At 43.9% G+C, this 17,125-nt stretch overlaps 1 protein-coding gene across 1 annotated transcript; it reads right to left on the bottom strand.

Annotated features, from left to right (window-relative positions):
- Nucleotides 1-367: 367 nt before the first annotated feature.
- LOC131409292 (fibroblast growth factor-binding protein 1-like) lies at nucleotides 368-3,236 on the bottom strand. Its single transcript, XM_058546373.1, has 2 exons — nucleotides 3,206-3,236; nucleotides 368-1,506 (listed from the first exon to the last, which is right to left on the bottom strand). The coding sequence occupies exon 2, from the start codon at nucleotides 1,485-1,487 to the stop codon at nucleotides 708-710; it is 780 nt and encodes a 259-aa protein (XP_058402356.1). The 5' UTR covers nucleotides 1,488-1,506; nucleotides 3,206-3,236; the 3' UTR covers nucleotides 368-707.
- Between the last annotated feature and the right edge of the window lie 13,889 nt (nucleotides 3,237-17,125).

Consider the following 17,125-nt stretch of genomic DNA (forward strand, 5'->3'; position numbering starts at 1 on the left):
GGTAATGGGCACTGACTTGAGTCAGTGAATGGCATGCCTCTAGTCTTAGGACTTGGCTTGCAGACCTACTGAGTTCAAATCTGCCTCCCCTCTTACCATCTGTGAGATCCGGACAAAAGTCTTAATCACACCACGCCCCAGGTGTCCCTCTTGAAATCAGGGATCCTAGTTATTACAGTTCAGTAAACATCAAATACCACAGAACATTGGATGAAAGTAGAAAGATTCTGCAATGGGTCACTTTTGGAGATCACTTGGGATGGGTGAAGAACAAGAAGTTGTTCCCTATTTTTTCCACTGATGTTTTGGGGCTCGTTTATGAGATCATTGGAACTAGACATAGAGAAACCAAACAACGGTTGAACATATTTCTGAAAGACTACCAGAGCTTTATTATCTTTGATAATTCAGCAGAAAGTGCATCACACTGAAATCACTCTGGCTCATTCAGCTCGAATACTGGTCCTCACTGCTCATATGCATATAGCTCAGTGGGCCATGGAAACATACACTTTGGTGAACAACCTCTGAAAATCACGTGAATATAAAGCAAATTCCAAAACACGAAAACAAAAATTACAAAATCTGTTTAAATATTCCACTGCACTCTCATAGCACAAATGTTCATCTTACTTGGAGAACTTTACAGCATATTGAAGAGCTTTGATGTGACAACTCCTGGTGGACTCTGTTCTGTTTTGACCTCGTTAGCATGTGTTGCTCTGTATCATGCTGAGGAAGAACATGCAGAAAGAGCTCCAGGACTCTCCGCAGTAGTCCAGGGCTGACTTCCTCTGGTTTACTAATTCTGGGTCATCCACACACTCGGTATTTTTGGTGGTCGTGGGTAGGGTCTCCCCCAGGCTGGTAAGGGTGTTCTCTTTGACCTTGAGCTGCTCCCTGGAGGAAACCTGGTTGACCTTGTTAGGCTCCGTGAGGGACGCCTCAGTGACCTTGCTCTGCTTGCTGGGAGAGGGCTCCATGTACTCCTGGCTGGGTCTCTTGCTCCCAATCAAAGTGGAGCTCACTAGCTTGAGATTGGATTCTGGAAACTTCTTTCTACACACCTTGGTCTTCAGGACACTCCTGGAGTCCCCACAGATGGCCTTCTGAGAGCGCAAACTCCGGCCAATTTGTTTCCAATAGACGTTCTTGTTGTTCGACTCTAGGCACGAGCTTGGATTGCCGGTAAAGACACAGGAAAACTTGTTGTCCTGTCGGGTACACTCGACCTTCAGGGCGATGCCCTCCCCCAGCTCAGTCACCACCCAACTGCAGTCGGCATGGTCTTTGGTGACAAACTTGCCTTTGGTAAGCCGTTTGGTCTGCTGGCTTCTCTGCTCAATCTGGGGCTTGCCCAGAGTGTGCAGTTTATCTGTGGTGGCTTTGCTGACATGTTGGTTCTTTGCTTCCTTTTTCCCCTCCAACAAGAGCACCTGAGCAACCAGAAGGAGGAAGGGCAACAGGATGAGGCTGTGGAACCTCATGGCTTCAGCTTAGTGGAACCTGTTTGACAAAAGGCAGGTGAGTCAGTGCCGGGCAGCAGTTCAGCAGGGCAAGGCTTCAGGCTGACCCTCCCTCCACCTGGACACATGCCAGCCTGCTGGCAGTGAGATCAAGAATACTTCTGGCTGGTAGAATCACTAGACAAGCAGCCCATCTGTTCACATTTCTGATTGACTGGAGTCTTGAATGTCCAAAATTTCCTACTCTTCATTCATTCCTTCATCACTCTCAGCCTCATTAACTCTCACTCACTCATTTAAACTTGTATTTTCCCACTCTTTCATCTGTCATTCAATAAGCATTTATGGAGCACCTACTATAGGCTATGCTTTGGATTAGAAGTGGACTTTTTCAAGGCGAATGAGTAAGTCATGTCTTAAAGAGCTTAGAGGCAATTCTTTGGGGGAATTTAAACAGCATTAACCAGAAGTCTGTCCCAACTGTGTCTATAACTAGATACTGGGCAAGTCACTCTCCTCCTCTGCATCTCACTTCCTATATCTGGAAATCAAGGTGTTGGATGAGATAATTGCAAACTGTCCTCTAGCTCCAGTGTGCTGGATTTCTAACTCACAGTTCCACATGGACTCAGATCACAACACGAGGAGAAAGGACATGGTAAGTGACGTGAAAGGCGATGTCTGACCCCAGGTTAAACATGCATGGGGTGGGACACTCTGAGATGGGTGGGTTGGTGAGGGGGCATTTGGGATGCAGTAAGAGTCTAAGGAAAGGCATGAGGGAGTGGAGGTCATTCAATTTGACTGGGCAAAGTGAACTGGGGGATAGGGGTGAATTTCCACCAGAGCATTTAGACTGCAGGCTTGAAGGGAAGGATCGTGTCTAATTGATTTCTGGAGTCCTGTTGTGACACAGTGCTGGGCATATGGAAAGCCCTCAGTCAGTGCTTTTAAAAATATATTATTGAAGAAACAGGATGACCTAAAATGCTACACTAAACTGCATGAATTTCACCGGGGGGGGGGGGGGATAAAAAGAAACACGCTGGGAAGGAGAAGAGAAATAGGATTTCTATTCAACATCTGCTATGTGCTATGTCCTCCACCAGCATTTGAGTCTCATCTTGTTTAATCCACTCAAGAGCCCTACCTGGTAGGTAAGAGTAAGTCACCCCCAGGTAACAGATATGACAGTTAAAACTCAGACCAGTAAATAAATTGCTCGAGATCCCATAGTGGGCAGGTGACAAAGCTGGGACAGACAGCCAGAACTTATCTCTCTGGTCCTGTAGACCAACACTTACTGATGGATTATGCCTTTATCTTTACTTTTCAGAAAAAATTGACTGCTAATAAGAAAACTACGAACTACTCAGGGTTTGGTTTGGTGTAGTTCATGATAAGATGATTCATATTATCAGTGCTCCATTTTAAAAGAAAACACAGAATTTTGTCTGCAAACCAGCAGGCCCAGAAAATTGCCTGGATCTCATTTCCACCCCGGGCATATGGCCTCCCCTTAGGATAGAGAAAGGGAAGACAGTGAAAGGTATGTGGGATCCCGAAGTGAGGGGTGGGACAAAGGCTGGGTATACCAGACAGAGACCCACTCGGTCCTCAGGGTGTTGGGACTCAGCCTCAACATGTCCCTGATGGAATCCAGACCCCAGGAACATGAGGTCCTCAAGGAGCTGGCAAAGGGCGGTGGAATTACACCCTTAAGAGAGCCAGGCTCTTACCTTGTCCTGAGGGTGCAGATCCAGTGCAATCCCAGATGCCAGAGTGAGCTCGCAGGCTTGCAGCTGTCTCATTTGCAGTGTGAGGCAGGGAAGGCCCTTTTTATAGGAGCCCAGGCAGACAGGGTTTTTACAACACACATAGCTGTGGAGCTTTTTTCACACTCCTCTCAGCCACACCCCTTTTGGAAGGAGCATTTCTTGCAGGAAAAGTGGTTGATGTAATCCTGTGTGTGTGTGTGGGGGGGTGGTGTACATGCATGGCATTAGACTTACTTCCTGCAAGGCCTTCTTTTCCTCCAGTGGCCTGGATAGGAGGACAGCTCAGCCTTGCAAAGACCCTCCCTGATGGGATGAGGACCCCAGCAGCAATATCCATAGTAGAGGAGTAATAACAAGCATAAGAAATAATCATAGTTGCCAAACACTGTGCTAGGCCTACGTATCCTAAAGCTCTCCCTTCATTCTCATCACATCCCCTCCGTGATGTGGGAAGCTATGATTCTCCGCATTGTACAGAAGGAAAATTGGAGCTTGGAGATATTCAGGGCTTATCCAAGGTCACCCTGCTGGGAAGAGGAGGAGCCCAGAGTTTAAACCCGGGCCTCCCTGCATCCATCATCTCATCTCCTCCTACCTGCCACTCTCAAGACACATTTGGTGAGTGAGCAACTGAAGCTGGGGAAGCCGTCTTAGTCTCTGTGTCCCTGTTTTCACTGAGGCACCTAAAGTTCCTGTGTAGGCAGAGGAATCCTGGGGCTCTGAGAGGCTGGCAAAGAGGAAGCTCCTGATCTGGGCGTTTCTGCTGAAAATACTCACCTTCAGGTCACTTGCGGGGACCTCACTCTGGTCAGCCTTCTATAGACAGAGTCTGGTACCAGAATGAGCTGGTGGAAGCCTGGATACAGCATTGGTTTAGGGGTGTGAGCTTTACCCCTCTGAACCTCCACTTGTTCCTCTACAGATTGCTGACAACAATAGAACCTCATTTAGGGTTTCATACTAAACTATTGAGGTGGCTGAACTATTAACCTAAAGTAGAGCTTATTGGATTTAGTTCATAATGTGGTCTTTAAAAACAGGCATATTTTGTTTTCATATTCAGCATATAGAAAGAGATTCACTTCCACAAAGAACATGTGGACCTCATTATATTTTGTCACCTCACTCTTCATTATATTTGGGCACAAGAAATTGTTATTTTCTTCTTAACTCAGCTCTACGGAAAACAATAGCACAAAGTGATACTAAAAGGCAACTGACCCTTGCCTTTGCAACAGGGACAAAAGGGAGCACTGGGGACTGCAGCAATCTGGGTAGTTCCTGATGTCTAAAAGTCAACACTCAGCTCCAATTGACTGAGAACAAGTTGACATGGGGGTCATTATTGTCAGACTTTATGATTTTTATTCATATATACATTTTTTTAACAAAAATAGAGACTTCATGAACTTTTAAGTGTTGTCTCAACATCCAGATGTGTAAATATGAAACTGGGCTGGCATCTAACTGAAATTTTTAAAAACACTGCCCTGGCCCACAATAAAGATACCAAAAGTTGTTACTGTGTTTGGAGTCCATTCAAGGTCCACCAGTTTGTGAATTCCAAGGTCCCAGAGCTATGGATGTCGACTGGGTCACTCGGTGTTTCAAAGGGTCTCTTCATGAGTTCCATTGCAGGAGGCCATTTCCCCAAACTCTAAGCCTCTTTTAAAACTGACCAGTTAAGGACTATCCCCATTGTCCCGACCACCAGCCCATAGAAGCTGTGACCTCCACACACAGGCACTCACAACGTGGTATTTAGGGGATTATTTGGACAGAGGCAAGATAAAGCTTCTTGTTCCACAGGCAGATAGAGATCAAGGTGGACTCTGAAAACATGAGAAATTTATCTTGATCCTCAGAAGGCAGCCAGATTCTTTCTGGAGGAAGGATGTAGGTCAGAACGCAAAGCAAATTTAGAAGGAAACAGGTCAACTCCACGATCTTTTCTCTAAGCTTTTCTCTAAGAAGTGTCTCTAAGCTTGGCAGGGAACATGGAACTGCCCAACTGGGTTCCATGGACCTTCAGCCTTCCTGTGATCCCATCCCAACTTCTGCCTTGATCTTTCTGTTTCAAACAGGGGGCATACTATTAGACCAGGCTGTGTAGCCCTTTCCTTATTGACTCAGCCTGTCATTCCAAACTCATTTCCAGACACGCACACACACACACGCACACACACACACAGAGTAATCTGGCCAAAGTAAACCACTCACCCAACATTTCTTGAATACTCGTGCACTTGCTTTCTTCCTGCCTCTGCTCCTGCTGTTCCCCTTACTTGGAATGCCCTTCCAGTCTTACTTTGCCAGGCACACACCAGCTCATCCTTCAAGACCCAGCTCAGATGTTGTCTCCTCTCTGTTGGTGTCATTGGTCCTCTGCTCCTTCCCTGTGCTCCCCACCCTTTCTTGGATATTCATGGAGAGAAATAGACCATCACCCCAGTGAGTGTTTACAATGTGCCAGCATTGTGCTAAGGCTGTGTTCCCTCATTAATTCACATCTCGATATACTGAGAAAATGATATACCTCTACAGTACACGGGGGAAACCAGAGAGGGTTTGGAGCTCCAGCAAGACTGTTCTCAGCAGGTTCCCATTGCCTCCTCAAACTCTCAGGACCAAGGGGATCCCTGACTCCTGGAGAACTGACTATGTAAAGGCTCATCACTCTTTTTCACAACAATCCCAGGAGGAAAGGTCCCCCTGGATCCTCTTGGTGCACATGTGGAGCTGAGGTTTATATGGCCTAAGCACACACCTGACACACAATTAGAGAAGAATTAAATGGAGGCCACTTCTAATATTATTATTAAAAACAAAGTAAACCTACTCATACTTTGATAAATTGTAAGCTCTCTCTTTCCCTTCTTACCCCATCATTCTTTAATATATATGTTTTAAATATTAGAATAGTATTAGCTTTACAAAATATTTGGAAAGATAGTTCTCCTGCCCCACACCTCACTCAGCTTCCTCTGTTGTTAACCTTTTACATCATAATGCTGCATTTGTAAACTATTGCAGCAATATTGATATAGTATTACAAGGTAAAGTCCATAGTTTGTTCAGCCCTCCATACTTTTTACCTACGTTCTATTCTTAATCATTAATAGACTTTATTTTTAAGAGCAGTTTTTGGTTCCCAGCAAAATTGAGCAGAAAGTACAGAGCATTCCACTATATACCATGTCCCTCATTTACAAAGCTGCCTGCAGTATCAATATCCTCCACCAGAATGGTCCAATCATTACAGTTAATGAACCTTCTTTGACACATCATAATTACCCAAAGTCCATAGTTTCCATAATTGTTCACTCTTGATATTGGACAATCTATGGGTTTTGACAAATGTATAATGACATGTTTCTACTACGATGGTATCATACAGAGTACTTTCACTGCCTTAAAAATCCTCTGAGCTGCACCTATTCATCCCCCCCTCCTGCCTAATCCCTGGATATCTCCAATCTTTGTCTACTGTCTCCATAGTTTTGCCTTCCCAATGCCATATAGTTGGAATCTGAATTTATTCTTTTCAGATTGGCTTCTTTCACTCAATAATACAATTTTAAAGTTCTCCCATGTCTTTTTATGGCTTGATAACTCATTTCCTTTTAGCATTTAATAGTATTCCATTGTCTGGATGTACAGAGTATTTATCCACTCACCTCCTGGAGGACATCTCATTTGCTCCAATGTTTTGGCAATTATCAATAAAGCTGCTATAAACATCCATGTGCAGGTTTTGGTGTGGACATAAGTTTTCAACCCCTAATGGTCTTTTCTGTCCAGCATCCCATCCAAGATTCCACACGACATTTAGTAGTCATGATGCCTGAGGCTCCTCCTGGCTGTGACAGTTTCTCAGATGTTCCTTGTTTTTGATGACCTTGAGGTTTTCAGGTATACTGGTCAGGTGTTTTGAGGATGTGTTCCTTTTGGGATTTGTCTAGTCCTTTACTCCTGATTAGACTGGAGTTATGTCATTCTTCTCTTCATCAGAGATTTACATGATGGAGAGCAGGTTTCCTTTTGGGAGTTCCATAGGAAGTCTGAACACATGTGGTCACCACCACAGGTTAAGGCTGGTAGTTGAATGCATGTCTCATGCAGTCTGGTCACTGGCAGGAGATTTCAAGTTCAAAAGCTGATTTTATTCTCATGTGTGTTACTACCGTATGGTTCCTTGACCTAGAGGGTTCCCATCTGGGGGTGCAGCCATCAGAGATTATATTAGTGGATGCAACTTTGTTCTGAGGGGAGTCTTAACTGTGCATTTTGCCAGGCCACACTTGGTCAAAAATCAGCCCCTCCTTCAAAAGTGACCTCATGTACAGACAAAATCCTGAGTTGCTGCATCAAATTGATATTAATTTCTTGGACCAAATGATGTGCATTAACAACTTATTCATTGTCAGAAAATGAGGAAATTGGTCAAACAAACATCAGCTAGAATCTAATGAGGTGGCAGAAAGTAGTCATCTTAGATCTTCTGAGGAGTGTTGACATTCCAAATTTAAAATGCTCACTAGTCATGGGATTTCAGAATCCTTGTATAGCAAATCAAATGATGCACAGTGCTCAAGTTTTACTTCCAAAAAATAAGAGACAGAGAGGAGTTGATGGTACAGCATTTGGTGTGAATGCAACCTGAAAATCTATTTATGTTTATTTAAGGAACGCCCTGTGTCATACCCCATAATATTGAACACATTTTGTTTGTAGCCGTGTGCACTACTTGGTTCTGATTCTGAATCCACCTAAAAAGTAACTCACAGAGTTTAATTAAATTAAACTAAATGAAATTATTGTTTGTGGTAATTTGGTAGGTAAAAATGGTAGAATATCAGCAATTCTGAATAGATCAACGTATAATAATAGTTAGGATTTTTTTCTCTAATAAGGCTTGTTTCAAAGCCTTATATGTTCTTTTAAAATTTTTTTTGGTTTATTTTATAACAAACTCTCCACACAAGGTAAGTTCATTGATCACCTCTGGGTCCTCATGTATGTTCTTTTTAATAAATCACTGTAAAACATCTTAGACATCCTTTAAAGAAGTCTGCTCCTTTTGGATAAAGCATCACATATGGGTGTACAACTGACCTCTCCGTATCTTGTGGCAGAAGGAAGTCCTAGGGAGGCTGCCTTTGGAATTTTCCATCTCCACTGTATGTTTGTTACAAAGAGTGCCAGTTGCCACCCTGGGAAGCTGGAAAAGGGAGAAGACAAGCTGCCCTTTCTCTGCGATAATGCTGCCAGTCACCATGCACGTGGGCATATGAATCGCAGCTGCTGTCCAGCAGGTGAAGACGTTTAGATGAAAGGCATCAGAAAACAGCTCTGAAAAGCCTGTAAAGGCACCTGGGAAAATGGCTCCCACATTCAGAGAGCAGAGCACTCTCACATGCTGTGGGCTGTTTAGGGGAAGATAGAGATGGCAGAGGAATAAAATACTGGACGGCTCTAGGAAGAACAGGGCTAGCCTCTAACCTGACCTCATTCATTCTGCCACTCAGGGGGCCGGCCCCGTGGTGTAGCGGTTAAGTGCACATGCTCCACTGCTGGCGGCCCGGGTTCAGATCCCGGGCGTGCACCGATGCACCGCTTGTCAGGCCATGCTGCGGAGGAAGTGGGCACGGATGTTAGCCTAAGGCCAGTCTTCCTCAGCAAAAAAAGAGGAGGATTGGCATGGATGTTAGCTCAGGGCTGATCTTACTCACAAAACAAACAAACAATATTCTACCACTCAGTCTGTCATTCATTCATTCTTCCATTCATCCAAAGAGCGCTCATGAAGCACCTAATATCCCAGGCTTTCTGTCATTGACTAGAATGCAGTCAGGGCAACATAGTCCTTGCTCTCAAAGAGATGGCAGATAATAGGGAGAAAGGCAAGGATACCTATCATGACCATATACGAGTAATTACTATGTTGGAGGGAAGCCTGGGTACTCAGGGTGGAGACATCTAACTTAGTCAGTGGCAGAGAGAATTTCTCAGGTTCCTGCAACTAGGTAAGAGACAACTCAACAGCTAGAGGTAAAAGAACAGTATTTATTCAATCATTATTCAGTAACCACTCTATGCAAACTGCAGTGTTAGTCATCGTAGGGAATGCAAAGGTGAATATGATTTGGCTTTTGCCCTCAACACTGGTCCGCACAGTCTATGGCTCACTGTCTGATGATTGCTGTAGTGGTGACATCTCCTCACTTCCTAGCCTCAAGCGTCTTATCATTTTTCATCTGCTTAGAGAATGAGGCTCAAATTTCTGAATCTGACATATGAGGACTTTCCCTTCTTGATCTGCCATTTCAAGGTCAATACCCGCCACACCCTACACACATGTCCTTGGGCTCCAGCTACATCTGGCCGTCTACTCTTCCCCCCACATTTCAGGAGACATTGCCTCTGCCAAACTCACCTTTACCTAAAATTCCATTCTACCCTTATCTACCTGGTAATTTCTCCTTCTACCTGACTCCCGCTGTCCACAACAGAATTCATTATTCCTCATCTGTGTCCTCACAAATCTTTACACACTTCACCATTATTATAGGTGACTTGTCAGCTTGCTGTGGTTCGTTCATGTGCTTGCCACCATCCTCATTATGGGGAGTGATGTCTCTAGCCCAGAGCTCAAGCATGAAGCTTAGAAAATACTTAGCAAAAATTTATTGGATTGAATTGAATTTTCTTTTATCAGGATTATTCTGATTGCAATAATAGAAAGAAAACTGAAATCAACAGAAACAAAATCGAGAATTTATTGGAAGTTTCTTATAACTTATGGAAAACAAGGGTTGTGTAGGATGACTGTCTCAAAATATACCCTTGGGATTTTAATTTATTGAGGTGATGGAGTGACTGATGCACTGAAAGAAGTTTATGACTTACATTTCCCAAGAGAAGGGGGTATACCACGCCATGTGGGCCATAGGGGAATCATCTGATTTGGTCAGGAGGCAGAAACAGGAGGGAGGGGAAAGCCTAGGCCAGAGCCCTCACTGTGGTTACTTGAGGGAAAGGTACTTCCCCTTTGACTATTTCAACACGACAAAAAGGCAGGGCAGAGCAAACAGGTTAGGACTGGCAATGCTGAATAATTCTGGACGGCTTGGAATATATTGGGAAGTTGTCTGGTACCTGGCCGTAGATTGACATAAGGCAGGAAACATATTGGCTTGGTGTCTAGAGTTCATAAAGGGGAAGGTTGGCTGCATATGAGAGGTGAGCCCCCAAGTAAGCTACTGATTATCTTAAGGAATCAGCTAGCCCTGGGAGGCGCAGTCTCTTCCGGGTGTGTAGGTCCTCCAAGATGTCAAACATCATAAGATACAGACCATAAAATACAAGATGAATACAACCACCCAGACACACAGAGTCAGGGACTTGATATCACCAACACACTCGTTCTCATATCGCACCTCGGTGTTCTCTGCATGTGTGCTCTGTCTTCTCAGTCTGCTTTTCTCCACATGGTTGGAAACATGGTGTCAGCAGCTCTGAGCTGAGCTGTGCTGTGGAAAATCTCAGGGAGAGACTGTGGTCAGTTGGGTGTGAATTATGTTCTTGCCATTGGACTCATTGAACCTGGTAAAGGGCAGGATTCTGGGGTGGACAGCCCAGTCCTCTGAAACATGTGGTTGGATTTGGGGGAGAATCAATTGTTCTGAAAGATATGGAGAGCTGTTCCCAGCAGGGAGAGACTCTGGAGGTTTCATGTCTGCACTGAAAGAAAGTTGTGGAGAAAGTAGAGGAAGTGGTGTGCAGGAGGGCATTCTAGAATTCACCTGAGGCTGCACCCAGACCTATGGCTCCCTGTCTCAGGAAGGATGAGGACACTTTAATAACACCCTACCCTGGGCAGACTTCCACATCATAGCACTCACACATTTAATAAAGGTAATTGAGCAATAATATGATGGTGAGAGTGACAGCAGGTCTCACTTTGTGCAACTTGCGTGCATAATCTCACTTAATCCTTGTGCCATGCTTAGGAGATAGGTGCTATTATTATCCACGCTGTAGAGAGGAGGAAATTAAAAATTACCCAAGGCCAGACAGCTAGTGACTGGTGAAGCCACGATATAAAATAGGTCATTGAGACTCTAAAAAATCCATGCGCTTAACCTAGTCTGCTGTCAAAAGATGCCACAGAGCCAATGGGAATTTGGTAATGCAGTTGGATATGCAGGTAATTTACCATGATACTGTATAGTGGCATTCGAATATGAGTTGTATATCTATTTACAAGATATATTACTAATTTAAGGGTCTCATGTGTCCCTGTAGCATCTGCCCTTCAAGCCCTATGCTCTCTCTATCCTCCCACCCCTGCCAGCCCCTGCTCTGGGGCCATTTGGGACCAGCAGTTAGAGACATCTGAGGCCACACAGGCTGCCACCTTCGAATGAGAGAGGTATAGAAAGCCCACTCTGGGACTGGGAGGGGGTACAGACACAAGGAACGCTGTTGCCCGCCCATCCAGGTCATGACCTCACAACTTACAGAGGTTTTCAACTATAGGAGAGTCAAGCTCTAAGAGTGACAGCGTCATCTGTGTGACAGTGAGGAGGGAAAGACAATCCGACTTCAGCCAATAGGGGGCCGTGTTAGGATTAGTAACATGCTCTCCTCTTCTTTCAACTTCAAATGATCTAAAAGCTGAAAAGGGTCAGCTTTTCAGCTGACCCTTTTTCTGCCCCTTTTCAGCCCCCCAACTTTTTTCAGTTTCTCTTGAAAACAATCATCTGAAGGAATTTAATGAATTAATTTGCCTTAGACTTAAACTTGTTCTAACCAACTTTTACCACAAATTTTCATGCTTAAGTGTTATATTCAGGCCAGTTGAGGCTTATGTCCTTCCCAGTGTGATTGGGAGACTCATGTTCCCAGGTTTGGGGAGCACTCTTAACTTCAAGGCGTCACAGTATGGTGATCTGACCTGGAAGAACTGATTGGGACATGAAAAGTTTTTTCCTTCCCCTTTGAATCTGTCAATCTCTTTTTTACTTAATTGGTAATCATACTGCACATCTGCATGGCACAATTTCATTGTTAAAGGCTTCACTGTATATTGTTACATTAGACATTTAGAACAACTCTGCAAGGAGTGGCCATTATTTACGCCAGAAATCAAGATGAGAAAACTGACTTCAGTGGTTTCCCTAACATCACAGAGCTCATTCCTTTCAGCTACACCCAGATCACCTACCCCAGGGACAATATTCTTTCTGCTCTGGTAGAAAAAGATGAAAAGTGATCCCATAACCCAAAACTAAGCCTGAGAGCAACTGAGTGCAGGATTCTGGCAAGAATCCAGGACAGAAATCCTGGTAAGATTTCAGCTCACAGCCTGGCCAGTCTTGGCTTCTAGAAGCAGAGGGGGCCTGAGGATGGAAGGAGAGGCCGAAAGGGAATAGGTGCTGCCTGGGAGGTGTGGGGTGTAGGGCGAGGAATTGAAAGGCTGGAGAGGGATGGGGAATATGCCTTTGCATAAAACTAGTCACTATCTTTAACAGGTCTGAAGTCTTTTCCAACTCTAATTTCTAAAGCATTGATAGATGCATGACTTCAGGGGAACATAAAAAAATATATTATTAAAGGAACAGCGATAGACCGCCCAGCTGCCTTTAGGATGGCATCAGACTTCAGCTCTACAGGCAGAAAATAGTCCTTTAAAGGGTTCCTTTATGCTGATTATAAACTGCAATCATGCTGGAGCTCAGAGGCATGGATATATTTGCAACTAGATACATAGCAAGGGATTTTCGTGCTCCTATTTTTCTTGGCCATTTTTATTCAAAGCAGTCGGACCCCAACCACAATATATGCATCTCTGAAGCACTTCTTAAATCCTCTGGCAGACAGTGGCTGGTCGTGAAAAAGGTCACTAATTGGCCCAGTGCCACATTGGCCCAACGTTCAAATAATCTTTGGGTTATTGGATGCAAGAAGAGGAACATGCACTAGAGATGATATAGTTCAAGGCCTTGAGTTTAAATTTACCAATTCAAGTAACTTGAGGAATATTTTCTGAGTGCTTAAACGAGCTCGTACGGGGTATGTGTCACTAACAAGGTTCTAGAGCCCATGGAGTAGCAGAGGGTATTAGCCAAGCAATGCCGGTTGCTAAAAAAATAAAGCCCTGACCTTGTGGACTTAACACACTGGAAACTCATCTATTCCACACATGAAGTCTAAAATGGATGTTTCCACAATGGATAATGACCAAAAAATTCAGTTGTTGCCTTTATAGCTCCAGCCTTGTCAGACTTTGTTACTGTAGCTAAATTGATTGTTCATTTTGGAAGTATTCTGACTTAGACATGACTAATGCTTTTTTCTCAATCTCTTTGGCACAAAGCATCAAAGATCACTTTGCCTGGAAGATCACCTGGACCTCCAAAAGCTGTTTACTGTCCTGCCACAGTGGTACCTGACCTCTCCTACTATTTGTCACCAAGGATGGGCAAGTAATAGCACAAGCCTTTCTCCTTTCCAGGGGTGACTACACTGATGACATCATGCTGATAGGCTCCAATGAAGAGCAGGTGGCAGCAGCTTAAAAAAATGAAAATGGGGGGCTGGACACATGGCATTGTGGTTAAGTTCCACAAGTCCTGCTTCTGCAACCCCGGTTTGCAGGTTTGGATGCAGGTCGTGGACCTATACCAATCATCACCCACACTGCGGTGGCAACCCACATGTAAACTAGAGGAAGACTGGCACAGATGTTAGCTCAAGGCTAATCTTCCTCAGCAAAAAAAAAAGAAAATGGAACATTGCAGAACAGCAAGTCTGGTCCCACAGATAAGTGTTCTTTATACAATAAGGTTAAGACCACATCTTTAGGGACCCATTGTAACTCCCACGATTACTCACAGGGACAGCATTTGGCTGCTTGGAGACGGCTCCCGGGAAGCCCTGAGGATGCTTGGGCCTGGTTGACTGAAGGTTCACGCCAACTAAAAGCTGATGGAGTCCACTGGGTGGTAGCAGACACCAGCCCCAGATATAGCCCTGAAAGATGTACAGTGGTAGGAGCCCATCAGCAAACTGACTAAATTGAAAGCCATCACCTTGGATTAGACAATACTTTTAAGGACCAGGCATGCCCTTTTTCACCTGTTTTGGGGTTCTGGCTAACAACCCAGCTAGCGGTTGACAATGAAGTGTATTACAGACACCCCTCTGTGGAGTTGTGTCCTCCGGGAAGCCTCTGCTGCAGCCTGGCATGACACTTTTTGTACCCAATTTGGATGCCCATGGGAAGGTGCCTACCCAAATGAGACTGAATGGAACAATGTGGCTGATCGGGCCTGCATAGCCCAGGTGGCCAGCATCAGTACCTCCATCCATTATTGAACTGCATATAGTAATCCTGCTGCTAACCCAATGGACTCTGAAGATTGGCCTCCATCTCTATGTCAAGGAGACTGAACTGGCCTATCAGGACTGTGGACCTGTCAGCAGTTGATCTGTCTGTCTGAAGGTGAACAAGGACCCCAGGTCTAGGGTTGGACTCTGCGCATTTCTGGCATATAGAGCACGCTTGTCCTCTACTGCCATCATGTGGATACTTCTGTCATCTCTTGGCTTTTGCCACTTCACCCCAAAACTAGAGTTCAATTCTGTGTGAGTGGCAGATTCTGGCCACACTAGAACAAGAGCACTAGTGTAGCACCAGAGCACAGGAGCACTAGTGTAGCACTAGGTAGCACTAGAGACCAGGCTCTGCCATATTTGTGGCTATCTGGATTACTTACGGTCCTATGCTGCCACACCGTTCACAGCAAAGGGACCTTGACAGTAGACTAATGAACATGACATTCAACAGACATTTCATGTCCCTTCTCATTCTCATGCTGATGGCATCCAGAGATGGAATAAACTTTAAAAGACCTGCCAGGAAAAGATTGCTGGGTAGACTATGTTGTCAGCATCGTGGACTACGCATATAGCCAGACAGTGTCAGCCCTAATACAGCTGTTTCTCAGAATGAGCATTTTCTTTGAAGCTATTGCTTGGAGAAGATTAGGGTAGAAAAGGTAAGGATTTGAGGAGATGGGCTCTTCATATCTATGATTCCACCCTAACAAACCCAACCAATGCTCTTTCTTTTTTTTCCCACTAACGCTACAGTGTGGAAGCCTCACTAGTTTCATCCTCAGGTGGCATTCAAGGTGACAGTATGAAGAAGATATTGCTTCCACCATTACCTGGTTTTGGTTACTGGGTATGGAACATCACACACCATGAGAATTATGGTCAGTAGATAGAATTTGTAAAGCCCAGAGTATTCTTACCCTGGCTCACTTGGGAAGCAATAGGCAACGTCATTCATCTTAGTAAGTTCCACTATTGTGTCCTGGCCCCATGATTCCTGACCCGTCTGGATGAAAAGTCTGGGTGTGGGTGGGCAACTGGTTGGCTAAGGGAGATGGGGTGGTTGCTATATTAGGACAAACAGATTACTTAATCATGAAGGGAAAGTAGCACACTCAATACCTGGGGAGAACACACCTTTTCCATTTAGGTCTATAATCCATTGTCAGTTAATGTTTGTGTGTGAAGTGAGGTCCTGGTTGATTTGCATCTTTTTCTCATGGATATCTAGTTGTTTCAGTGTCATTTGGTGAAAAGTCTTTCCTTTCTTACATTAAAAAAAATTTTTTTTTTCTAATTGTGGTAAAGTACACATAACATAAAGTCTACTGTATTAACCATTTTTAAGTTTACAGTGCTATAGTATTAAGTGCATTCATAGTGTTGTGCAAGCATCACCACCATCCATCTCCAGAACTCTTTTCATCTTGCGGACCTGAAACTTAATACCCATTAAACAATAATTTCTCTTTCCCACCTCCTTCCAGCCCCTAAAAACCACAATTTTACTTTCTGTCTCTATGATTTTGACCATTCTAGGTACCTCATATAAGTGGAATCATACAGTCTTTGTCTTTTTGTCATTGACTTATGTTTCTTAGTAAAATGTACTCCTAGTTCATTCATGTAGTAGCATATGTCAGAATTTCCTTCCTTTTTAAATCTGAATAACATTCCATTTTATGTATATATCACATTTTGCTTGTCCATTCATCCTTCGATGAACATTTATGTTGCTTCCACATTTTAGCTATTGTGAGTGATGCTACTATGAACAATGGTGTATGAATATCTCTTAGAGATCCTACATTCAATTCTTTTGAGTATATCCCTGGAAGAGGAATTGCTGGGTCAATGGTAATTCTAATTTTAATTTTTTGAGAAAATGCCGTACTGTTTTCCACAGGGGCTGTACCATTCACTTTCCTACCAAGCGTGCACATGGTTTGTATTTCTCCACACCCTCACCAACACTTGTTATTTTCTATTTTTCAGTAGTAGCCACCCTAATGATTGTGAAGTTGTAAATCATTGTGGTTTATATATATATAAATATACACATATACACATATATATAGGGTTTTTTTCTTTTTTTTGCCTTTGGTCCTCTTCTGCCATATTCTGCTTTTATTTGCAGGAAAGATTTGCCTTGAGCTAACATCAGTTGCCAATCTTCCTCTGTTTTTTTCCCTCCCCAAAGACCCAGTACATAGTTGTGTGTCTTAATTGTATGTGTTCTAGTTCTTCCATGTGAGCTGCCACCACAGCATGGCAACTGACAGGTGGGTGGTGTGTTTCCACGACCGGGAAGTGACCCTGGGCCACTGAAGCAGTAAGCGCCTAATGTTAACCCCTAGGCCATCAGGGCCGGCTCCATTGTGGTTTATATTTGTGTTTCCCTAATGATTAGTGAAATTGAACATTTTTCCTGTGCTTCTTGGCCATTCGTATATTTTATTTGGAGAAACGTCTGGTTAA

This window comes from Diceros bicornis, chromosome 8 (assembly GCF_020826845.1).
Source record: "Diceros bicornis minor isolate mBicDic1 chromosome 8, mDicBic1.mat.cur, whole genome shotgun sequence".
Lineage (NCBI taxonomy): Eukaryota > Metazoa > Chordata > Mammalia > Perissodactyla > Rhinocerotidae > Diceros > Diceros bicornis.